The sequence below is a fragment of the Canis lupus genome, chromosome X, assembly GCF_003254725.2.
Source record: "Canis lupus dingo isolate Sandy chromosome X, ASM325472v2, whole genome shotgun sequence".
NCBI classification, from domain to species: Eukaryota; Metazoa; Chordata; class Mammalia; order Carnivora; family Canidae; genus Canis; species Canis lupus.
This window is the reverse complement of record NC_064281.1, coordinates 11,770,303-11,796,711: the sequence shown is the minus strand read 5'-3', so window position 1 is coordinate 11,796,711 and position 26,409 is coordinate 11,770,303. Positions and strand designations below refer to the sequence as shown.

Here is a 26,409-nt window from a genome sequence, read left to right as displayed (position 1 = left end):
GAGATATCCCTGCCCTACATAAAGGAGGATACTGGGCAAAGATGTGAACTGCTATATTTTGAGGCATAAAAAAATCACATGGTCAAATGGACATCTTTGCCTTAGCATTCTATACAGCAGATATCCCAGCTTAAACGTTATTTATTATGTTTAATTTGCAGTTGAACACAATCCTAAATTCAATGAGCACTATCTACAGTACTGGAAAAGCTTGTAACCCAAGTAATCCTCAGGAGTGCTTATTACTTGAACCAGGTAGGTTATTAATTTTGAGCAATGATTATGAAATTTAATTTTTTTACTCTAAGTTTTAAAGATTTTATTTATTTACTTACTTGAAAGAGAGAGCGCAAGCATGTGCCCACACACTGGGGTTGGGGCAGAGGGAGAGAGAGAGTCTCAAGCAGACTCTACACTGAGCCCAGAGCCCTACACAGGGCTCAGTCCCACAACCCTGAGATCATGACCTGAGCCGAAATCAAGAGTTCGATGCTTAATGCTTATCCGACTAAGCCACCCAGGTGCCCCTTTTTACTCTAAATTTTAAAACTGAGATTGGCACTAGATGTTGACTCTGTGCCTTTCAAATGGGTAATCCAATGATAAGATTCCAAATAGGTGTTTCAACACATAGATGAACTTTTAACTTTTAACAAAACTTCATGGTAAATTATATCACATTCCAAGTACTTTAATTAAGTCAGTTGCCAAATGATTTCAATGGTTTATTTTCTTTGCAGAAATATTTTGAAACTATAAGATGAAGAAATCAATAAATCATGAGATTTAATTTAATTACCTTATGACCTTGTTGTCTGCCAGCCTTACTTGTAATCCTTTAAAGCTCACATAATTGTTTATGAATAAAAATTTTTACAAATGCATGTTTATTTCCTATTGGGTGCTTTGCAATGACAGGTTTGGATGACATAATGGAAAACAGCAAAGACTACAATGAGAGGCTCTGGGCCTGGGAAGGCTGGAGGTCTGAGGTCGGCAAGCAGCTGAGGCCATTATATGAAGAGTATGTGGCCCTGAAAAATGAGATGGCAAGAGCAAACAGTAAGTTCACTGGTTGGTAGAGGTCCTGAAGCCCTCTCTGGGGCTGTGGGCTATTTCTCAGGAATTACCAAGGCTGCCCTTTGATAGAAGAGGCATCCCTAAATTAATGATCATCTGCTGAACAAATTCAGGTTATGTGTCTCAAAGAGGAAAGTATTAGGGAATAAGGAAAGGTGCACTGACTTTCTAGACTTTAAAGAGCTCAATTAGAGAGCATCAAACAAATCACTTGTCTGGGAAAGTGTCAGGAGCTTCCCAAGGCAACCTGGGGATTGAGTAGGGATTCTGTTTCTCATATAGGATGGAAGACAGAGATACTGTCTCTCCCCTAAACTCCTATCTGGCCACAGTTTATTCTCAAAGGTCATTTGTGTGTTTAAGTCAGGGTGGTATCCCAGAAAGAAAGAAAAAAAGATGAATTTAGGCTGGAAATACATTATGTTCTGCAGTTGTAATTATAACTCAAATCGTGGGGTCATAAGACTTTTAACATGAGACGGAATTTCCATATTTCCTAACTTATTCTCCTGCCCGAATAATGAGGTGGAGCTGTGGCATTATGAGTAACTTTATGCTTTGGTGATTCTCAGCACCCTGGGGTTGAGTAAGGAAGAATTTTTTTTCATCTGTTGTTTCTAAATGTCTTTCCCTGCCACTTAAACTTCTATTCTCAAGCCACGAGCAAGCTGGAGATTGTAGCTTATCACTATATCCTTCCATCCAATGAGTTCTTCCTCTCCTCCTCCTGATCATTCATTGCCAATATGCATACAAAAATAAAAATTATTAAAATACATTTGCAAACTTCATTGGCTAATATCCTAATGCAAGCTCGTGTTTCCTGATGCTGAGATACTACATGTAGCACAAAGAGATGTTCTGTGCAGACGTATAATTTGCAAACAGAGGCTCACTATGGCAAGGTCTAAGATGAGTTGAGTTAGATTTGAAAATATAAGGCCCTGAACAAAAGGAGAATTTAAAAACTCAAATCCAATCACATGTTTTAAAGCCAAAGATATAAACTGAAGTATGGAGAAGATAGAGGCCAGGCCGAGGGCTAGGAGACTCAGAGTGTGCCTTTGCCTCTTACCAGTAGTGTGACCCCGGACAAATGATTTCACCGTCTAAGAACATCATGCTGATCTGCATGGTGGGGATTTTACTAATGTCAGTCTTGTAGAGTTTCTGTGCATGTTAGATGAGATAATGCATTAAAATTTCTGGCAGAGAGCAAGTGCTTAACAGACACTAGCTAGTATTATTATTCATTTCATGCCTTTGAGTTATTATTTAGAAGGGCAATAAAAATGTGACACATCTTTGGATTTTTTTAACCTCCCAGCAAGGTTAATTTATATATACTGTGCTTCATCTCTTTCTTTCCCTTATGTTCTCTTCCTTCTCCTTTTTAAAAACAGATTATGAGGACTATGGGGATTATTGGAGAGGAGATTATGAAGAGGAGTGGGAAAACGGCTATAACTATAGCCGCAACCAGTTGATTGATGATGTGGAACATACCTTCACACAGGTAACCAAGGAACCATACACAGAGACAGGTGTAGGGCAGTGCATGGGAAGAAGGGACAATGACCAAAGGCATTTGGACTTGTTCTTAACACACTAGTCAGCCATTCCCAGGTCTCAGAGTTATGGAATATTAGAGCTTGAAAAGATTTTAAAGAATAATAGGGCAGGGGTGCCTGGGTGGCTCAGTGGTTGAGCACCTGCCTTTGGCTTAGGCTGTGATCCAGGAATTATGGGATCATGTGATCACGTGTTCTTGGGATCAAGTCCCCCATTGGGTTCCCTGCAGGGAGCCTGCTTCTCCCTGTGCCGATGTCTCTGTCTCTCTCTCTCTCTGTCTCTCATGAATAAATAAATAAAATCTTTAAGAAAAAAAGAACAATAGGGCAACCCCTATGGATGATCAGAACTGCTCTGCTTTCTTCCCCTTTTTAGCCACTGAATTGACCAGGAATTGCCAATAGCAAGATTATAAAAAGGAAAGATTACAGGGAGGAATGTCTTTTAGATTATAAGAAAGAATAGTCTTGGTGAAATACTTGGGACCCACACTGTCTTACTTTGTTAGCAGAGCTGTAGGCTTTGCTTCCTTCCTCAGGACAACTGATACTATTCTTTCCCTACCTTTGACTAAGGAAGTCTTTTAGGAAGGGAGAGTATCCCATGGACATTTCACAGTGTCTCCTTCTTTCTTCATTTTGGCTCCCACTCTCTCCCTTACCCCTGTGCCTTCAAACTTCTTATGTAGACCTCTCTGTCATAGCCTTAGTTACACAGAACTATCAAAAATGGAAGTTGGAGAAGGGTACCTAGGTGGCTCAGTCAATTAAGCATCTGTCTTTGGCTCAGGTCATGATCCTAGGGTCCTGAGATCAAGTCCTGAGTTGGGCTCCCTGCTCATCAGGGAGTCTGCTTCTTCCTCTCCTTCTTCCCCTCCCCCTCATTTGTGTACTCGCTCTCTTTCAAATAAATGAATAAAATCTCTTATTAAAAAGAGGAAGTTGGAGACACAACTCCCCAGAAAAGAAATGGGCAAAAGATTTGAATGAGTACATCATCAAAGACGTTATATAAATGGCAGATAAACAAGTAAAAAGTTGTTAAAGAAGTGCAAATTAAGACCATGATTAAAAACCACCACACAGGGCAGCCCGGGTGGCTCAGCAGTTTAACGCTGCCTTCAGCCCAGGGCGTGGTCCTGGAGACCTGGGATTGAGTCCCACATGGGGCTCACAGCATGGAGCCTGCTTCTCCCTCTGCCTGTGCCTGTGCCCCCCCCCTTTCTCTCTGTGTGTCTCTCATGATTAAATAAATAAAATCTTAAAAAGAAAAAAAAACACCACACAGGGGCGCCTCGGTGGCTCATTCAGTAAAGCATCTGACTTTGGTTCAGGTCATGATCTCAGGGTCCTGGGATCGAGCATTGGGCTCCCACTCAGTGAGGTTTCTGCTTGTCCTTCTCCCTCTCCTTCTGTTCTTTCCCCAACTCATGCTCTCTCTCTGTGTCTCTCTTAAATAAATAAATAATCTAAAAAAAAGACTACACACATGCTAGAATGGTTATGGTTATAAAAGATTGGCATAGCAGGTGCTGGTGTGGGTGTGGAGACACTGCTGAGACACTGTAGAGACACAGAAATGCAAAATGGCACAACTGCTGTGGAAAGTGGTTTGGCATTTCTTAAAAAGTTACACATTGATTATATGATTAAAGTATTCCACTCTTAGGTATCTATATGAGGGAAATGAAAATATAGATCCATACAAAGACTCATACATGAATGTTTATAGAAGTATAATTCATAATAGCCCCAAACTGGGAACAACCTAGTTGTCCTTTAACTGGTGAATTGTATCTATGAGATACTAAATGAAGCAAACTTGGATGTATTCATACAATGAAACACTACTCAGTAATAAAAAGAATGAATGACTGATACATGCAATAACATGGATGAACCTAAAAATTATGCTGAGTGAAAGAAACCAGACACCAAAGGTCACATACTTAATGATTTCATTTATATGAAATTTCTAGAATAGACAAAACTATAGGGACAGAAAGCATTTCAGTGATCTGGAGCTGAGGGTGGGACTGGATTTGACTGCAAATGGGCACAAGAAAAGTTTTTAGGTAATGGAAATATTCTAAAACTGGGTGGTAGTGAAAGTTGCCTAACATAAATTTACTAAAACTCATGAAACTGTACATTTAAAAATGGGTGAATTTTGTGGGATGTAAATGGTACTTCAATCTATAAACAAAGGAAGTAGGTATCATCTTAAAAATGAATATTTTTTGCATCAGCTTTCATTTTGGGACCTGTATTCCTCCAGGTATGTTTAATGCTTTATGCAATGAAGCTAGTCATTATCAATATCTGGGAAGAAGAGATGTTTTCAAACTTTCCAGAATATTTGAAAAAAGAAATCAGAATTTAGGGAAATTCTAATTATCTAAAGAGGTTCCTATTTTCAGTGTTGGGAATTGGAAATTGGAGTAGGCTACTCTTGGTCTTAAATTTTCTTTCTGGGCTTTTCAGATTATGCCATTGTATCAACATCTTCATGCTTATGTGAGGACAAAGTTGATGGACACCTACCCTTCCTATATCAGCCCAACTGGATGCCTCCCAGCCCATTTGCTTGGTAAGAAACTCCAGGAACTCTCGGTGTACTTTGTTCTTTGTTATTTCCACCAATAAAATTGTTTTTTGGAAGGAGGCCCAACATAAAACTTTTGGAGATTTTTGCGAATGAAGTTAGTAGCATTATCAAAATCACATTTTGCAAGCACTTTCTTCAACATTAAAGCCATTTAAAATTGTTCTTTATTGCATTACTTTATTTTACACATAAAAGGTTATTATGTTGGCCACAGTCCAAAGGATAAGGAGTTATTTAGGATAACTAGAAAGAAAACTCCGAGTTCAAATGACAGTGGAAATTGGGAAAATAAGTTTACAATTTAAGTTGATTAACTAAGCTCTTGAAGTGGAGCTTGGCATTTTAGTATTATATTGTTAGCGCTTGGTAGGCTGGGGGTGGTCAGGGGTGAGAGAAAGGCTTTCTAGAATTAAGGTATAGCTTGAGTGAAAGCTTCATAAATTTATTCTAAACTGTACCAATTACTTTCACTGGAATCATATGGGTTATGAATGAAGTTTTTGCCATGAAGAAAAATGCCTAGCTTAAGAGGAGACTCAATCTTCCAAGAACTTTCTATCCTGCCACGGAGACTTTGTAGACCATGAAAGACCTAGGGTCTTTTACTGAATCATCTAATTCCCTTATAGAGAGTGGCCATCCTTCCTTCCTCTGTACCACTCCTTAGAAGCTAAGGTCAAATAAAATATGTGTTTGAAAAGTTCATGTCATGCATACATAGTGTTCCTACCAAACTAAGCTGCTGGTAGCTAATTCTTCTCAACAGCTAAAGCTCTCAGCAGGAGAGAATATGGACAAAGGGCCTGTAGAGACTTTTACTCTAAGGCAATATATAAGTACTCTCTACAATGTCTTTAGCAGGAATTCTTCAGTAATTTAGTTTCTGCTTAAACCTGTCTGGTGTGTTGTGGCTCTTCCTTCCTTCCTTCCAAGGTAGATGAATCTATTGCCACGTGGCACCAGTTATAAGCAAGTTCTACCTTATATGGGACTGAATCAACACCCCTCTAATGTCTTCCATTCTTTACATCTAATTCTATGATATGAGGTTACTGAGAATATGTTCATTCTTGTTCTATAAGATGGCCTTCTAGATATTTTAAACAACCATTGTATAAGGCATAGCATAGTACCTGGCACAAGAGTACGTAACCAATATATTTTAGTGAGTATTATTATTACCATAATGTATACACTCTTTCCTTTTTTCCAGTGAAATATCCTACACAGATTTTTATCCATTATATTTATCTATAAATAAAATAATAAAAATAATAATAAAATATTATTCTCAATTTTCTAATTGTTCTCCTTTGGACAAACTAGCCCTTGTTGATGTCTTTGTCTTCAAATATCATGCTCATAATTGAACAAATACTCCAGGTGACGTTTGGCCAATATAGAGTAAAAATGGTACCATGACTTCCTTTGTTTTAGACACTATAATTCTATTTATTTACCTTAAGATTACATTTGTGTTTTGGAAGCCATGTCACACTGTTTGTTGGGTCCCTTTTGGTCTTTTACATGTAGACTATGTTTCAGCCTAAAGTCACATATCACATATTTTTATATTGGATACATCTTTCCTTAAAATTTAAGCATAGGCCATTATACTTATCTATACTAAATTTTATTGTTTAAAACATGAGTTCATTGGAGTATTATTCATATAGTTATGCCCCATTCCTTTGGTACCAACATTCTGGTCTTGCCATTAGATTGACTTTTTGTAGATCCATCTTGCCTTTTAGGGTCTCTGACCTTGGAATCCAATTTAGCATTTATTTGAGATGTTTGAAAAATTACCCAATTAAGTGTATTGCTATAGTATAGTGACAAAGGTGGAACTTTGTTACTAGTTAGTAGAGATTCCTGAATGATGATCCTATATGATCTCTCTTGAGTCCAATATTAGGAATTACTAATAGCTTAATTTGCAATATTTTGTTCCATGAATGACGGATTATATGAATGTTTCTAATCTACAGTAGCTATGATGTTGCATATATTTAATAAATTGTGCCTTTGAATTGTAATTTGAAATGGGAAAAACAGGGATAATCTTAATAAATCTTAAACTTTTAGAGGTGATAGTAAAAGAAGAGAGCCTTGAAAATTTTAAATAAGAAAACAAAAAGAGGTAATGAAAAGAAACTAGATTAAATCTAGAATACTGTATGGCCTACTTACTTATCCTAATTTATGCAGTGTGTAAAATCAGGTCTATAATTCTGTTGTCTTTGCTATGTATTAACAAAATCTTTTTTTTAAATAGGTGATATGTGGGGTAGATTTTGGACAAATCTGTACCCTTTGACAGTCCCCTTTGGACAGAAACCAAACATAGATGTTACTAATGCAATGGTGAACCAGGTAGGAAGAGGCCTTAAAAACTAAATCTAAATCCTCAACTTCATTTATTTTTCTGCCATTTTTCTCTCCTTATCTTTTGCATATAAAACCATGTAGGGGAGCCTGGGTGGCTCAGTCAGTTAAGCATCTGCCATCAGCTCAGGTCATGATCCCAGGGTCCTGGGATTGAGCCCCCAAGTTGGGCTTCCTGCTCAGTGGGGAGTGTGCTTCTCCTTCCCCTGCTCTCTCTCTCTCTCTCTCTCTCTTTCCCCCTCAAATAAATAAATAAAACCTTAAAAAATAATAAATGTATGTCTTATGTAGCTATCTTTTTATGGGAAAGTAATTTACAATGTCAGTAACATCAAGTACCTTGAATGATAAGTATGGTATTGATCTTGAGAGATATTAAAAATGGAGATGACCTGAGTTTTCCATTAGGCAGTAAGATGTGAAATTACTGACTGGTTGGCGTTATTCTTTCCAGAGTTAGTCGCTGCGAGGTAATCAGCCTATAATCTCTATGAACAGGAAAAAATGATATCCTTAGGAGATTTTTGCATATTTAAAAATTCACTATTGTTAGAAGTATTATGAGTCTTTAATTTTTAAATTACTTTTTTGTTACCATCTTGGCATAATGGTTTAGATTCACTGTGTTCCCTGCCATTGGTGAAATCATGTTATAATTACATATTTTTCTTTATTCAGCTAACAATCTACATTTTCTGGGTACAATTTATGGTCATACTTCTATTGGCTGTATAAAATGTCTTCAGAGAGTTGCATCATGATTTCCTTTACTATTTACATATTGCTAGATTTTTCCTTGATACCAGTTTTAAACCTGTAAACAGCCATGCAGTGAAAATCTTCACATACATAACATATTCCTGGGAAAAGGCCATACCAAAATAAAAATGTGAAGCTGCAAGGGCCTCCAAACTCTCATAGCTATACTAGGTCTGATTTCACAGCTGAGCAACAGCAGAGGCCCATCTGCATATAGCTCCTTAGACTATCTCCAGGATTGGTACATGCACCATCTCTCCTAAGGTCATCTTGACAACAAACCAATGAGACTATCAGGACGGGGATTGTGATGGATCTGTGTTGTAGGTGAGGCAACTGAGGCCTGGGTAAATGACTCACCCGAAGTCACAAAGATAATCAGTAGCAACCAAGGTTTGAGGTCAGAACTCCTAATATTTCCAGTCTCATTTTCCATTCATTCATTCTGCATTTAATAGACGTTAACTGTGCTTACTAGTCTGCACTGTTCTGGTATACATACGTTCATTCTGCTTGAGAATGCCATACCTATTAATATCAATATTGCCTTTAAAGGGCAATAATAAAAAACATCCACAGTGTCACATCCTGTTTCAAATCCCCAAAGGCAATAGAGGAGAAAAACCAGACTTGACTGGTCTTTGAGATCAGAGAAAGTTTTCTGTGTCACCCAAAGTGATTCATGAATTATCTGCTAGTTGTACAATCTTAGTTTGCCTCATGTGGGCCTTATTTCCAAAGAAGTCCTGTCGGCTCCCAGAAGGGTTTGCTAGATGGCAGATACCTACTGCTGCCCCTCTCCAGTTCTGGAACATTCTGAAACTTTAGATTCCCATACAGACTATGAAGCCAATGCCTAGCTACTTATTGACCACTGTGTCACATGCAGGCCTATTTGGTTATAGAAGTCCATGACTTCATATGCACTTTATTGTTTCTGTCTTCCACTGAGCCTAATAGCACGGTCTCCTCCCTTGAAGGGGCTCAGTCAATGATGGTTTGTTTGAGTTGAATAGTATTTTAGCAAAGGGAAGGTCACTGTTGTTTGTTTATACTTGGAATACAAAAAATAAAGACAAAAACATCATACATAATCTCATGCAGTTGACTGTTAATTTTTTTGTATATCTCCTCATTAATATCACATTATATAAGTGGTTTATATATTTTACTTTTTCACTTCATGTTAAATTATAAAAACATCAATAAAAAGTCTTTATAAATTGAATTTATTTAGATTTTCCATTCCATGAAGACATCATTATTTATTTAACCATTCTGGTGGAGGTTTCCACTTTTTTCTTTATTAAAAATCATCTTACATGTTGTACACCTTAAATTTACAGAATGTGATGTGTCCAATATGTCTTAATTTTTAAAAGTAAACAAAACCCCCCGATTTTAAATGGAATTCTTTGACCTAACTTCTGAGAATTTCCTAGGTTAGTTCCCTAGAGACAGGATTACTGAGATAAAGAGTATAAACACTTTGAAAGCTTGACATGTCCATACATGTCGCCAGATTGCCTTCCAGAAAAGTCATGCCTCTGTACATAGCCAACAGAAAGAATGCAGTTATTTTAATGCTAGAATGAAATGTTGTTTTTTTTTCTTCCAGAGCTGGGATGCAAGGAAGATATTCAAGGAGGCTGAGAAATTCTTTGTGTCTGTTGGCCTTCCCAACATGACTCAAGAATTCTGGGAGAACTCCATGCTAACTGAGCCAAGTGACAGCCGGAAAGTGGTCTGCCACCCCACAGCTTGGGACCTAGGGAAGGGTGACTTCAGGTAGTGAGGATGGTCCTTATATGGCTGTTACTAAACTGGGAAACAATGGAGACAGTGATGAGGATGGATTTGGATTTTTTCTCTGCTTCCCTGAGCACAGAAGGGATGTGTGAACTCCCCTTAAATGAGGGCTCAGGAGTCCATGAGAACATATCTGGGCTTTTCCAGAAAAAATGGGATTATCAGCAGGCCCTGTCTTGAACTTTAGACAGTTGGCCTCACTTGAAATAATATGCACCCATTAGATTCACCAGGTCCTGGGAAGGGTGGTATCCCCATGAGAAAGATTTACAAACGTGGCTGGGTGAGCCAGGCATTGTTCTATCCCTCCATGTTTCTCTCCTGTGAATGAGACAGGACAGGTGAATAAATAATCTGGGATAGAAGAGAGAAAGGGACACCTGGGTGGCTCAGTGGTTGAGCACCTGCCTTTGGCCCAGGGTGTGATCTTGGAGAGCCGGGATCGAGTCCCGCATCAGGCTCCCTGCATGGAGCCTGCTTCTCCTCTGCCTGTGTCTCTGCCTCTCTCTCTCCCCCACTCTCTGTCTCTTATGAATAAATAAATAAAATCTTTTTTTTTAAAAAAGAAGACTAGAGAAAGTGGTACGTGTTATAAGAAAACCACAGAGAACACTCTATGGGGAATTGGAAGAGAACTGACTACACCTGGAATAGGCTGTAGGTTCAGACAGGGCTTTTCGGGTGACATTTGCATTAGGCTTAAAAGATGAGAAGGGTTCGGACAGAGGGAGCTGGGAGGAGGACACTGGGCTGGGAGAAAAGCAGGATCAAATGCAGAGAGGCAGGACCTGGCATTGTGTACTGGAACCAGCAAGTTAGGCTAGAATAAAGGTCATGTGAAGAGGAGCCTGGGCTATGGCGGAGTGAACCCAGGCATTCGAACCCCAGGTGTGGCTGGGCAGCCTTGGGCAAGGTATTTGACCTTGGCTTTCATTTTCCTTATCTATAAACTGGAATGGTAATTTCCAGGTAGCAGGTTTGTGACTGTCTTAGGTTGGGTTTCCCAGCTTGAGAAGAAGATTCTCGTACAAATGTTTCATTGAGGGACGAAGTCAGGCAAAGGGGAGTGAGGGAAGCAGGGTTGGCAGGGGAAAGAGTTAAGTAAGGTGTGGTCTCTGTTGGAAACTTGGCCTTCAGCTTGATCCCACTGGGCTCTCCGGGGCCTGATGTGTATCACAGTTGGTCACACCTTGAACGAAGAGGACTGGACTTTTGTAACCCCACGTCAGTCAGCCACTGGCTGTGGACTGCCCCAGAGTGTGGGAAGACATTCTCTCCTGGTTGAGGCACCTCTCCTTTTGCCAAAGGCAGTGCACAAGGAAGCAGCTGTTGGTTTTTAACAGCGATGACTCAGGCTAACTGGGGGCCGGGTGGCTCTGCCTGGTGGAGCTGGTCTGCACAGGACCCCAGCGGCAGGACCCCAGCGACATCCACTAGAGTGGGGCAGATAGCCCTTTCCTGTGAAGGGTCAGATAGTCTTTGCGGGTCTCTGTTGCAACTACCCGGTTCTGCCCTTGCAGCATCAAAGCAGCCGTGGATTATACATAGACAAATGGTGCCTGTGTTCCAACGAAGACTTATTTATCAAAAACAGTTCACTGACTCTGGTGCTATAGTGAGGCTTAAACATGAGTGAGTATATGTACATTTCCTAGCCTAGGCTACTAGGTACTGCAGACATGAAATATATCGTAGCTCTTCTTGTGATTGTTTCAAAAAAGAAGAGAGATAAACCAGGGTAGAAAAGCAGGTCGTACTGGACTGTATTAAAGAGGTTAAGTTTCTTCCCCAGCACTGGGGGAGACTTAAAGGAGATTTATCAGGGGGTGACATGGTCAGAGTGGTAAGAAAATTAATTGGGAACCATACTGAAATATGACCCCTGCATTCACCTGAGTGCGACTGCTCTGGCCAAGTCGAACAGGACCACTACCTAACTGCCAAATGCAGTCCTTATTGCATTGGGTCACTGAAGCCTTAGACGAGGTTTACAAGTTTTCTTTAAAATGCCGTTTTTCATTGGCTTCCGCCTTGTCCTGCTCTTCTGGACTTCTTTGACCTCTTTCTCTCTCTGAATCATCTTTCTCTACTCTGTATGGGACCACCTAGGCCTTTGTTTTTGGCCCTCTTTCCTTTATTTTTTTATGAAAGATTTTATTTATTCATGAGACACACACACACACACACACACACAGAGGCAGAGACACAGGCAGAGGGAGAAGCAGGCTTCATGCAGGGAGCCCAATGTGGGACTCGATCCCAAGTCTCCAGGATCACGCCCTGGGCTGAAGGCGGTGCTAAACCATTGAGCCACCCAGGCTGCTCTGCTTATCTTTCTATTAGTTTGTGAGCAATAGGATTCAGCCCTGCCCATCACTTTATATTGAGCACCTTGTACAGTTTCAGAAGTAAGTCCTCAAGATTCATTGGTGAACAAATCTTGCAAAGATGATCCAAGCTACCAAAATCCTCTACTGCTCTTACTATGCAGATTAAATTAATTTCATTGAGATTAATTTTAATCTTGCCCATTTTTTTTGTTCAGGATCAAGATGTGCACAAAGGTAACGATGGATGACTTCCTGACAGCCCATCATGAGATGGGACACATCCAGTATGACATGGCATATGCCGCACAACCCTTCCTGCTAAGAAATGGAGCTAATGAAGGGTTCCATGAAGCTGTTGGGGAAATCATGTCACTTTCTGCAGCTACACCCAACCATTTGAAAAACATTGGTCTTCTGCCTCCTAGTTTTTTCGAAGACAGTGGTATGGACATTTTTTCATGGCTTGTTTTGGGGATTCTTTAGTTGGTTGTGGGCAAAGGTATTTATTATCACATATGGGATATATTTAATTTTTGCCACATAAAGTATATGATATTTATGGGTAGCTGGAATTGCTACTGGTAAAAACATTTTTTTAAAGAATATATCACAAGGGGCACCTGGGTGGTTCAGTTGATTAAGCGTCTGACCCTTGATTTCAGCTCAGGTCATGATCTTGGGATTGTGAAATTGAGGCCCCTGTCAGGCTGGGCGTACAGCCTGCTTGCCTGCTTGGGTTTCTCCCTTTCTCTCTCCCTCTGCCCCTCCCCCCTCCCTAAAAAAATAAGAATGTATCACAACAAGCCAACTTGTGGTTTTGTATCTTTGAAAAAGGCATAAGAGAGGTGACTGAATGAATGGTCTTGGAACTCTAAGAAACATCTAACAGGGAGGGAAAAAGATGCTAAAACAGGCCCACAGAACTGAAATGGCTTATCCAAGGTCACCCAGCTAATTAGTGTTAGAATTCTGACTAGATCCTTCTGGGTCTAGGTAAAAACCACCCAAAATGTGAGAGCAGGAACATTCTAAAAACCGTTTTGCAGAGGTAGCAAACTGAAGACAAGAGGGGAAAAGTAACGAGCCTGAGGTCAAAGGCAACATAGCAGAACAAGAACCAGAGCCCTAAAGCTTTCCCCATAATATTATGCAAAGCAAAGTGTGATTTGAAATTTGAGTTCTTACAGAACAGGTGGTGGAATATCAAGACTGGATGGGACTGAAATGTTTTCTTCACCCAGCTGAAGCATAAAATTGCCCCTGTAACATCCCCTCAGCTCCATGCTATCCTTCAACATCTTTGCCCAAGGCAGCCTGTTTCTCGTTGGATGGCTGGGACTTGATGGCACATGATGAATGTTCGCAAGATCCAGATGCTTCACTGAACATGCCGTGGCTTTTGATTCTTCCTTGTAAAAGGATACTTAGAGCCAAATATGTTCTCTTCTGTACATTTCTCTCCCCTCATTTTAGTTATTTGGTTCAAAACATCAGCTCCACTGGCTGGAATGTTTGGTCAATGAGGTCAAGGTCATAAGCTCCATCATTGTGAGGGCAATTCACTGTGCCTTGATTTCTGGCTCCAGACTTTGGTAATCTCATGAAGGCCTGGGAGTAGGTCAGTGTAAAGCCATCATCACATCTGAAAGTTGCTGTAAGCACAGACCCAGTGGGTAATAGACGAGTAACAACATCCTCCCATGAAGGGAGCAGCAAAGGATAGGGAGTTCACAGCAACCACACACGTTGCCTGATTTTAAAATGTAATTTTTAAGTCAATTAACAGACATTTATTTGTTTTTATCATTTTTAAAATTTTCCCTGACACCAGGCAAAGATGATTGAATCACTAGGATAGTACTAGACGTGGTTATACCATTGGTTTGAAAAACTCTTGCTTCCTTCCTTGGCTCTACCCCTGATCTGTGAATGATGTTAAATAAATTCCTTCATTCCTTCTCTTCCTCCCTCCTTCTCTTTTCCTTGCCTACTTTCTTCTTTCAAAGATATTTACTGAGCATATAATATGTGCAAGGCATTTTTCTCAACACTAGGCACTTGGTGTGCCAAGTATTTAGTATCCCCCTGTTTACAGTTCATTGAGCTTCATTTGTACACTAGGGATAAGCTTGACTGCTTTTTTACACCACCAAATAAAGAATAAATGAGATCACATAATTTGTTAAAGCATTTTAAACTGAGGTGAAGAAGATGTCAGTATATTTAAAGTGTACTATACTTCTGATTATCCAGTGGATAGTTTCTTCTAGGGAGGCTATTTTTTGTGTTTTTCCTCCCTGGTTTACTGGCTTTTGGCCACATCTGTCTAATATTTGTTTATTTAACAAAGACTGAGAGAGGGTATTATATAGGAGACACCAGGCTAGGTATATAGTCTTGAATGAAACGTTAACTGTCACTGCCTTCATGGAGCTTACAAGAATAAACAGTATGACAGTAGATGAAATAGCCCTAATTGGCTCTGATAAGAGATATTTAAGGAAGGCAGTTGACACCAATGAAAAATTGAGGATTAGGTGTTACTTGCAGGTTCATTTTACCTTGTTCTATCCTAGTCTTAACCCTCCTCCAAGTCCCTTGGCTGAGAAAATGAATATATAAGTATTATTATGTCTACTGTCAGCATTTCTCACATAATCATCCTTGTTGTAAGTATATCTTGAGGAATAATATCTTGAGATTGGAAAGTTAACACAAAACATCCACTGTCATCCTCATGTTAATATTTACCCTTTTCCATTTTACTTTCAGAAACAGAAATAAACTTCCTACTCAAACAAGCACTTACAATTGTTGGAACTCTACCATTTACTTACATGTTAGAAAAGTGGAGGTGGATGGTCTTTAAGGGTGAAATTCCCAAAGACCAGTGGATGAAAACTTGGTGGGAGATGAAGTAAGTCAATGAATATGCAATCAGTAAAATGTTTTTTCTTGTGATTTTGCCACTATCTAAAAGCATTTGATTGGCCTGTACACATACATGCACGTGCACACATGCGAGACACACAGGCACACATGCTGCCTCCTTTTTATTTTTTAAGTCTCCATTTGGGTACTTTCTCCTCAGATAACATTTCCTTGGTTCCACCTTCCCCTAAGGAGGACCAGGTGACACAACTTCTCATGGTTCATCTTAAGTGCTCAGTCACCCAATAAACTGTGATTTTTTAGGCAAAGCACTGGGGATCCAATACTGATCATTTCAGATGTTTTCTTTGACTTCAAAGAATTTTTAGTCTATGGAGGGATGTGGGAAATGAAACCATGGCGATGTGTTCTGTTGTGTTGGGAATGTATGGGGATCCATGAACATCCAAGGCAAGATCCAAAGCCCAATCTGATGGGTCACATGAGGAGAGGCATCTGAGTTGAGCTCTGAGAAAGAGGTGGGAGTTGGCCAGGTGTATGTAGAGGGGAACAGAGAGAATTCCAGGCTAGTGAGAGCCTGGCACTTTTGGGAAACAGATGATGATCCCTTTCAATAGTTTCAGCACTATATTCTTCATTGCAGTAGCCCAAGTACCTTGCACGGTGCCTGGGATGTACAGGTATGAATCAATGGGTTTGGGAAGAAAGAATTGCAAGAGAAGACAGATATGAAGGGAAGGAAGGAAGGAAGGAAGGAAGGAAGGAAGGAAGGAAGGAAGGAAGGAAGGAAGGAAGGAAGGAAAGAAAGAAGGAAAGGCAAGGCAAGAAGGAAGAAGGGAGGAAGGAAGGGGAAGAGGAAGAATAATCTTTCCATCCTCTATTAGTCAGACTCCTGTCAATTATTTTTGCTTTGTTTTTCTTATTTTTCCTTTCTGTGGTGAAGATCTACCCATATAACATTCAGTCCTGTATCCGTTAGTCTAAGTCAGTGCCACTGTTCTGCCAAGATTCTCTGTTGACATAAATCCTACCTGGGAGGAAGGAGGCAGCAGTGATAATGACTATTTCTAGCATTTAAGTATTACTGAATTTGTATCTGAAGTGATTCCACAATCCAAAAGGACAAATGTCTTAAGATTAAATAATGCCAAATACATGGTTTCCCTACTTTTTTTTAACCTTTTTTTTCTGATTGAATTAATTATTGATCCCTTTTAAAAGTTTATTTTGAAAGGTAAATGGTACCAGGCCCTTAAAATCATTCATTGTGCATTAATCACTCCATTAATTCAACAAATATACATGCAGCCTTTCCTTAGCACTAGGCACCATGCTTGACACTGGAACTATAAAGGTGACAGGGACAGCCCCACCCTCCAGGAGCTCCAGTCCTCAGGGCTCAGAAGAAGCTGTGTGTGAAGACTTGTAAAACACAGAGAGAAATGCCAAAGGAGCACAGCTAGAGAAGGCTGCGGGGGCTGGAGGGGCTCACTGTGCCAGCGGGTGGGTGGGATTGGAGGCAGGCCTCACAGAGGAGCGGGCCCTCGAGCTAGCCTTGAAGAATTGGTAAGATGTCAATTTTACAAAATTCTGTCTGCCAGGAGCACATGAAATGTGGTGCCAAAGAGGGATTATGAAGACTTTCACTGTACATTTTTGGCCACACAATGCTCTTTATTAAATTAGTGTATTGAAGATGCAGCCGTTTTGCAGCGGTAGATTCTGGATGAATTTAAAAAGAGAGAGATCGCCACATCAGGGCTATATTCTGTAATTTTTTTTACACTGTTTGTATTTCACCTGATAAGCAATTCCAGTCTAAATGCCATTGGCAGACAAAACCACACTAGCTGCATCCAACTGTACCTTCCTGTGACAAGTGCCTCCTGGCTCATGTATCTGCTTTTTTCCCCAAAGGCGAAATATAGTCGGGGTGGTGGAACCTGTGCCCCATGATGAAACATACTGCGACCCTGCATCTCTGTTCCATGTTGCTAATGATTACTCATTCATCAGGTAAGTGACGGTTTTCTTCTCACTGTTTAACTTCCAGGCTTTGTGAACAGCTGTGCTAATGGCAAAGAAATAGGGATCCATGAAGTAATGACTATAATTTCTCTCCCTATTTCTACTCTCTTTCCCCCTAGAACCTCAAAACAGATCATTAATTTTAATTCAGTTTAACTCAGCATGATTTATTGGGTCCAATAAAACTTACGTGAAATCTCTTCTCCACCATGAAGGAATTCATAGTATCCTTGGGGGAAATAAAATCATCTTTGTTTGTCTTCTTGTTACTGGCAGTGTTCAGAGTAACTGTAATGGAGTATTTTTAATTTGAAGTCCAAAAAATTCTGTTCTTTACCTATTAGTCTCAGATCTTGAATTTGCTGAACCTCAAGTTTTTTTTTATTTGGAAGATAGAAATAATATTGGCCTGCCATAAGAATCAATTGGCATTGTTTATATGAAAGGGCCATAAGTATATAAAACACAATACAAATGTGAACTAACATGTAACATAGTGATAGTGCCTTAGTAATCAACTGATACATAAATACAAGTGGGTTATGATGAGTCTGTAGGATTCATATTTTGGTCTTTCTGGAGAAAGAGGTTGGACTAATATCTCTTTGGTTACTAGAGCCTCAGAATTTATTTTTTATTTTTTTATTTTTTAGCCTCAGAATTTAAATATATGCCTCAATCTATGAGTCTAGCAAAGTAACTAAACACAGGACTGCTCTCTTGTTTGTCTATTTTACAGATACTACACAAGGACCATTTATCAATTCCAGTTTCAAGAAGCCCTTTGTCAAATAGCTAAACATGAAGGTCCCCTACACAAGTGTGATATCTCCAATTCCAGTGAAGCTGGGCAGAAGCTGCTGTAAGAAATACTTCAAGGGGCACCTGGGGGCTCAATTGGTTGAGCGTCCAACTCTTGGTTTCGGCTCGGGTTGTGATCTCATGGTGGTGGGGTTGAGCCCTGCATCGGGCTCCTCTCTCAGCAAGGAGTCTGCTTGAAGAATCTCTTCCTCTGCCCCTCCCCCTAATAGTCCTCTCTCTCTTTCAGATACATAGGTGAATTTCTCTCTCTCTCTCTCTCTTTTAAAGAAATACTTCAAAATGTTTAACCTCTCCTGCTATCCAGTATTACTCACTTCCATGCCTAGGTTTGAATTTGATTTCCTTGTTCTAAAAAGAAAAAATTTGAACTCAAAATGTCCTCATCCACAAATTAAATATTTATTTAATGGTCACACAGGAACCTAGACCATGTGATGGCTGGACAGTCTATCTCCTCTCCATATCATAACTAACTGCAGAACTCCCTTTGTAGTCATTGGAAGGAAAGAGATTGAAGGATGAATATATCCATTAACCTGCCTTATTTTCTTATCTGCCTGGAGCAAACTTAGCCAAGCCAAAGAGGAGAAACCATAAATCACAGTGTAAATATGTGTACATCTGGAATTCCTCAAAAAGCCCTGAACCCACCCTTCCCTTTTTTCATGTAGTGAAATGCTGAAACTTGGAAAATCAAAACCCTGGACCTACGCTTTGGAAATTGTTGTAGGAGCAAAGAATATGGATGTAAGACCACTGCTTAACTACTTTGAACCCTTGTTTACCTGGCTGAAAGAGCAAAATAGGAATTCTTTTGTGGGATGGAACACTGACTGGAGTCCATGTGAGTACATTGAGTTGACACATTTAAAATGACTCCCTTTCTGCTTCCCCTAGCCTCCTCCAGTCCATTTCATGGGGCCATGACACAGCCGAGTATGTTTTTCCTCTATGTAGACCCTGCTTCTGACTGTGCTATGGTGGCAGCTTCCATTTTATTGGGGAGGAAGCACATTTGTTGAGCACCTAAGTATATATTGGGCATGACGAAAACTACACACACACACACACACACACATTTTCTCTTTTTTCAAAAATGTATTTATTATTCATGAGAGACACATAGAGAGAGAGAGAGGCAGAGATGCAGGCAGAGGGAGAAGCAGGCTCCATGCAGGGAGCCTGATGTGGGACTTGATCCCAGGTCTCCAGGATCATGCCCTGGGCTGAAGGCGGCGCTAAACCGCTGAGCCACCCGGGCTGCAATCTCTCTTTCAAGTCTGCTTTATTAGCCCCATATTTAAAATAAAAGAGTATAACACTCCCCAACCCACTGCACTCAAATCCTGCTCTTCAAAGACAAATTTTTTAAAATCAATTTTAATGCTATTACCTCTTCTTTCTGGCAGTTACACTCATTTCTGAACATTTTTGTTTATATTGTTGCATTATTGGTCAGTTTTACGCATGCATCTCTTACTCCTCCACCTCCCTTTCTCATCTACCAATAAAGTTTTAATATTTTTTATTTTTTTATTTTATTTTTTATTTTTTAAAGATCATTCATTCATTCATTCATTCATCCATGAGAGAAATAGAGAGAGAGAGAGAGAGAGGCAGAGACACAGGCAGAGGGAGAAGCAGGCTCCATTCAGGAAGCCTGATGTGGGATTTGATCCCAGGTCTCCAGGATCAAGCCCTGGACCGAAGGCAGGTGCTAAACCGCTGAGCCACCCAGGAATCCCCTTAATAATTTTTATAAGAAATTATCAGTATTTATATCATAATGCCTGAAGAGCCAAGTAATGTACTATTTTAAATCCTTTCTTATGTAGCTCTTTGTCCTGGAGTTTCTACTGCCTTGTTTTTTTAGTGTCTAATTTGCTATCAACATTGCATTTATCTTTTCCAGGTATTTCAACATATCTATTTTTTTCAGTCTTATTTTTTTCCTAAAGATTTCCCTCTTAGAGTCTTCCATTCTTCTGTCTCAATCTGGACCACACAGTTTTCATCCTGAGTCATCCATCCTTTTGCTGCTTTCCTGGGTTGAACTCATTGCTTCCTGGATTCCATGTCTTCTTTCTTGGATCACCTCTTGTTTTGCTGCACCAGAGCCTCCAATGACTTTCTAAGCAAGAGCATGTGGGGTAGGAGGATCAACTATGTCCCACAGTGGCTTTAACCATATGTTGACTTTCATTCTCCTTGTTTTCAGTATGGTATCTTCTTCTCACCCCCAGCTGTACTCGAATCCCAAGCCTTTCTGGGATTCTCTGGGACTTTTGGGGTCTGTGCTCCCCCAATATACACACTAGGCCATGGCTTCCTGACACTTGAGAAAGCACTTACCCCTCCTCCATTACTTCTCATTTTCAAAAAATGTATTTATACCTGTTAATAAAATTCCTTTACTGTAACTTTGGTGGGATCTTGGGAAGGCAAGGAATTAAATGCACATGGTTGATCTGTCATCTGTAACAGTCTGTGATTTCTCTTTAATCAGACGCTGACCAAAGCATTAAAGTGAGGATAAGCCTAAAATCAGCTCTTGGAGAAAAAGCAGTGAGTATTCTGGACAGTGTGTTCATTACTTATTTTTTTTAAAAAAGATTTATTTATTTATTTATTTATTTGAGAGAGTGCACATGGAGGGGCAGAGGGAGAAGGAAAAGGAGAGAAGCAGACTCCCGGGGGGGTGTGTGTGTGTGGAATCTGACTCTGGGGCTCTATCTCATGACCCTGAGATCATGATCTGAGCCACCCAGGCACCCCCGTCCTTTACTTCTTAATGCACTCCCTTAAACAGGACCAATAAGCCTATTCCAGTGTGGTCTAAAAGAAAACAGGCCACATGTTTCTTTTAAAATCTCAAGCTCAGATTCTGGCCTTTGGCTCTTGGGGTTTTTCTTTTTTCTTTTCTTTCTTTTTTTTTTTCTTTTTTTTTTTTTTTTTAGTAACATTCCTTATTGGATTGGTATGTCTATTTTTTCCTTGTTACTTTCAAGGTGTTATGAAGATCAATGAGAAACATCCAATCTTAAATATCAAGTGTTCACCCTCTTTAAAAAAAAATTTTTTTTGTTTATTTGAGAAAGAGAGAGAACAAGCAGGGGGAGCGGCAGTGGGAGAAGCAGGCTCCCTATTGAGCAGGGGGCTTGATTCCAGAACCCCAGCTTCATGACCTGATCCAAAGGCAGAGGCTTAACTGATTGAGTCACCCAGGTGCCCCAAGTGTCCACCCTCTTAATTCACTCTTACCACCATTACTTGTATTTGAGGAAGAGGACAAGGTTATATTTTGAGAGATTGTTTTCAGAAGTCGAGTAGTTTTGCTTTGCTTTGTTTTAGTCAATCATTCATATCCTGGGAACTTGTTAAAAATATCAAATCTTATCCCCCAACCCTGGACCTGCTTAATCCAAATCTGCATTTTCAACAAGTCACAAGACTGGGAAGCTCTGATTTACAGCACAGTTTCTCAAACCTGGCCGCACCCTGGGGTCACATGGGATGCTTTAAAAATATTAAAGCTCGAGTCCCACTCCCAGAGATTCTGACTTAATTGTTTGGCAGTGTAGCATCAAGAGTTCTAAAAGTTCTGCAGGTGATTCTAATTACAGCCAAAGTTGAGAACTACTGATGTATATCTGCATTGGGGGCTGCCCAAATGTTTCATGGAAAACCAAATTCCTCACATCTGAGTGTGAATTTCTTATAGCAGCTATTGCTCTGATAGACACCTGTCTCGGGCTAGCCAGGCCGAAGAAGCAGTGGCTTTGGGAAAAAGGAGAAAACAGGGCATCCCCAGACAGATGGGCAGCACAGGAGGCCATGCAGGATGAGAAGGACGGTCAGGTGGAGCAGTCCAGGGCGCTATAGAAAATTGTGGTTTGCATTGGGTAGAGCCCAAGATTACATTTCTACCCTTTTCCTTTTCCTGGCAAGTTAAATATTCCCTAAGGCTCCACAGTAGTTAGAGTGTCATTTTCCTAGCTAAGTAAGACAGCTAAACATAGATAACACAGTAGGAGTAAAAAAATGAACATGTAAGAAAGAAAGAATAAAAATGAAGGTGCATCACTTCCCAAACTTTAAGCGTTCCGATTTCTAGTTCTTAACCATCGTTGAATGTTTGTGGGATTATTTCTCCATCATCTTTTTATTAGCTCTTGATGCTATGAGGCCTGTTGGCTGAGCAGCAGGCTGCTCGGGTGAAACCGGCCCCATGCTTTAGCACACCTAGACATCAGGCCAGAGTACGGGCAGTTCGAGCTGTTGCATGGCCAAGTCCACCTGGATCTTTGGCATTGTTTTGTGAACTCAACCTTTACTTACAGTAACCAGAATATTCATAGTAGCAATATTAATAACATTATTATTATTATGAAAGCAGCTTTTCTTCCATACCTGAGTGGTATTGAGCTGAAGTTAATAATTCTTTTGTGAAACCTTGTCAATTGTTTTTTTCTAAATGAGAGAGAGAGAGAGGGGCAACATTTGAGCCATTCACTGATCTCTACTGCCAGCTACTGGAGGAGAGTGAATGCTTTTTTTCCCCCTCTTTTTGCAAATATTCATCGGGTATGCAAATACACCAGCTGTTGGTTTAGCACTCAAAGACCAGAACAAATTACCTTGTTTCCAAACACTTATTTTTCCCTTCGAACCTCAAGTTTCTTTTTCTTTTACACTTGTACATATCTGAGAACTCACTATAAACATAGTAAAAGCTCTGCATCTTTGTCTACAACACATGGACTTTTTTTTGTCTTAAGCCAATTTTTAAATTTCAAGTATAACTAACGAACAGTGTCATATTAGTCTCAGGTGTACAATACATGGACATTTGAACCAAACCCATGACTCGCATAACTCCCATCTACAAACCTGCCCCCAGGATGTTTATTTCAGCTCCTACCAAACTGAAGTCAAGGGATCGGTGAAGGGGGCCTCAAAGCACAGGTGCGTGACCAGCAAGGTTATCGCCGCCTGGGAGCTTGTTAGACATACAAATTCTCGGGTCTCCTCCCAGACCTTCTGAATTAGAAACTCAGGAGGGTAGGGCCCACTATTCAATGGTTTAACCGGTATTCAGTGGTTTAACAAGCCCTCCAGGTGCGGCTGGTGCTCACCCAAGGAGGAGGTCACTGACTAATGAAGAGTAAGATTCTCTGGAGTGAGTATTAGAGCATTTAAAAATACTCCTGGAATAGGAGGTTTTGAGTGTATCCTATGACCCCTACTGAGCAGTCCTTCTCTTTTGTATTTGCAGTATGAATGGAATAACAATGAAATGTACTTGTTCCGGTCATCTATTGCATATGCCATGAGACAGTATTTTTCAGAAGTCAAAAACCAGACGATTCCTTTTGTGTGAGTTGATTCTCTGTGCTCTCGAGTTACTCCAACCAGGACTTCTCTTTCTCTTGGGTCTGAGAAGATATTATGTTTAAACTTTTATTCAAGTGAAATGAAGAACAACCTCCTAATGACTTTGAAACATCTATGCTATCCTGGAACTCAGGCCATTTTCTTTAGGGAGGACCGTGACTTACTTGACTTGTAGATTGCAAGAGCCTTGTTCTCTCTCCCCCACTCCTCCCTTCTTCTTTCCCTTCCTCTCCCCTCTTTCTGCCCCCACTCCCACCCTCCACCAGATGCTTCCTCCACCCTCAAGACTGACAGGAAAAGGCAGACATCTCTGCCTTCATCGAACTTGCATTCTAATATGTGCTTCATGTGTGTTACAATCAGCAAAATATGTTAAGTGAAATATAGTAGAATGAGATGGTGACAAGCTGGAGGGAGGAAAGGACCAAATTACTTTTGGTGTCTAGAGGTCAGCCTTAACTGCAACGGTCAGAAAAGGCCTCATGAACCCTTGAGCAGACAACTGAAGCAGAGAGGGCGCCAGCAAGGCAGACGGATGAAGGGGAAGGTAGCAGGTGGAAAGGTCCTGAGGCACGGATATCCTCCCCCTGTTGAAGGAACAGCAAGGAGGCCAATGAGGCTGGAGCAGTGAGCTCCTAGAAGACAAGTAGGAGCTGTGGCCAGGGCGGTAGTGGGCCATGGGGGTGGGAAGGGGACGAGAATGTTTGCGTGGGCCTCGCAAGCCAGCCGTTCCAAGGACGTTGGCTTTCTTCTGAGTGAGAGGGGCTGGGAGCCACAGGGTCTGCTTTAGCTTCTGTTAGGATCCCTGTGGCAACTGGGAGAGCGCAGTCTTGTCCCACTGTCCCGGAAAGCCCACTCCTTCCCCCCCCAGCTGTGGGTGTAACACGCCGGGGTCTGCAGCGTGGAGCAGGGTGGAGGATCCGAACACACCACATCTGTTCATGGTACTGAGCCATCACTGCCCACAGTGGGGTTTATCACAGTCCTGGCCACGCCCCCCAACCGGTGGTTCCTCACTGCTTTTCTGGCTGCTTTCAGTTCGACACCATTCTGTCATTAAGAAGAAACCGGGGTTCACACAGGGGGCAGAACAAATCGTGCCAATAGTGTGTTATCACAACTTAGGTCACTGAGTTCAAGTGCTTTGGGAAGAGCTAAGGATTTGGGGACAATCCCCTCCTTCCGTTGTTTGCACTCACTCATGTCTCTTGACTTCGTCCTGTGACGCATCCCCCACCCCAGCTCCCTTTCCACTGGCAAGGGAAGCACCCAGTCTCTGTTGTGTCCTTGGCCACGAGCGAAGGTGTTTCCTTTGTTTCTCTGCAGGGAGGATAACGTGTGGGTGAGCGATTTGAAACCAAGAATCTCCTTCAACTTCTTTGTCACTTCACCTGGAAATGTGTCTGACATCATTCCCAGAACTGAAGTTGAAGAGGCCATCAGGTGATTTTATTTTCAAACAAACTGTAAGGGTGGGGGTAGGTAACAAAAGCCACCACAACAGTCACTGGTGGTTTAGTGTGCTTTGTGCCCGGCACTATTCTCAGCCATTTACAGCTTAAAAACGTGGGGTTTAATTCCAGAAGGATCTCCTAGTAAGGGAACTCTCTTGATTTGGACTACTCTGGATGCAGGCCCTTCAACAGTATCTGAACATAAGTAGTTCATTTGGGAGGTGATCTCAAGAAGCTCTGAGAAAGCATAGGGGACAGAGGATGGAAGGAAGGTGATAAATGACGTGTTACCGAGCAAGGGACCACTGCTGGGGAATTCTGGGAGACTGAGCAGAATGTGCACCTGAATTGTCCCGTCAGTGCTGGTGTATTTATCCATCACCTCCCACCAGTCACTGGTTGAGAACTGCCCGACAGGTGATGTGACTTCTTCAGCATTTCTGGCTTGCAGGCCGGGCAGGCCCTTGTGGCCTGAGAATACTCTCGGGCAGAGGCAGCAGGTACCGGCTGCAGAGAGTCCGGCCTGCACGCATGGAGAATGGTAGATGCAGAAGGGTCACGGACACATTTTGCCACCATTTGCTATAGGGACTTGGATGAAGGAATCATTTTAGCAACCAGAGTCTGAAATGAGGTAGGCAAGAATAGGATTCCTTAGGCATTGGTTGGCCTTCACACTAGGAGAGGGACTTGCTATGGGCAGTGGGCATCTGGAAGGAACGACTGGCCCAATGTGCCTCATCTGTTTCCCCAAACAGCAGGAGTGAAGAATGGATAGATGTAGATGTTTTCCCTTGTCACCAAAAAACAAAACAAAACAAAACAAAACAAAAAGCTGAAGATACCCGCTGCTATGGGGGAGTTCACTAGGTGGCCCTCTTGAGCTGCTGTTCATCTTTGGAAGCAAATCTAAGACCCGCCCGGGAAAGTGTGTCTGGAAAATCTGGCTTAGTTGCAGTATACAACCCACCCACGCACAGAGCCTTCACTGCCTGCCTCCAAATGACTTGTTTTTGTCTTGGGGAAAAGTGCCAGCTGAGATCATCATAAAAGAGCCTAGCCCTCCTTGTGAGCTGCAGGGGCTCTCAAACTTACTGCTTCCAGAAGGACTTGACACACTTTCAGGCTGAGGTTACATGGCTAATTCTGCTTCGACTGATGTCCCTCTCTCCTTCTGATCTCCTGACCTGCACTACACCCAAGGGTAGAAGGACGGGCTGCCAGACACTTTGGCTTTCAATCCAGAATATTCTCACTTTCCCTATTTTGTTTTA

The 26,409-nt window shown here is 41.2% G+C and overlaps 1 protein-coding gene across 2 annotated transcripts in view; it reads left to right on the top strand.

The window, feature by feature from the left end:
- ACE2 (angiotensin converting enzyme 2) overlaps window positions 1-26,409 on the top strand; it is a 40,481-nt gene that overhangs the window by 10,662 nt on the left and 3,410 nt on the right. For both annotated transcript variants that reach the window (XM_025437140.3, XM_025437149.3), the window contains 14 exons: window positions 162-255; window positions 919-1,062; window positions 2,484-2,596; window positions 5,136-5,241; window positions 7,538-7,635; window positions 10,025-10,194; window positions 12,761-12,987; window positions 15,318-15,462; window positions 17,355-17,453; window positions 18,205-18,327; window positions 18,959-19,131; window positions 20,794-20,852; window positions 23,563-23,663; window positions 25,008-25,124. In XM_025437140.3, coding sequence (XP_025292925.3) covers window positions 162-255; window positions 919-1,062; window positions 2,484-2,596; window positions 5,136-5,241; window positions 7,538-7,635; window positions 10,025-10,194; window positions 12,761-12,987; window positions 15,318-15,462; window positions 17,355-17,453; window positions 18,205-18,327; window positions 18,959-19,131; window positions 20,794-20,852; window positions 23,563-23,663; window positions 25,008-25,124 — 1,769 coding nt within the window. The remainder of the gene's footprint in view (window positions 1-161; window positions 256-918; window positions 1,063-2,483; window positions 2,597-5,135; window positions 5,242-7,537; window positions 7,636-10,024; window positions 10,195-12,760; window positions 12,988-15,317; window positions 15,463-17,354; window positions 17,454-18,204; window positions 18,328-18,958; window positions 19,132-20,793; window positions 20,853-23,562; window positions 23,664-25,007; window positions 25,125-26,409) is intronic.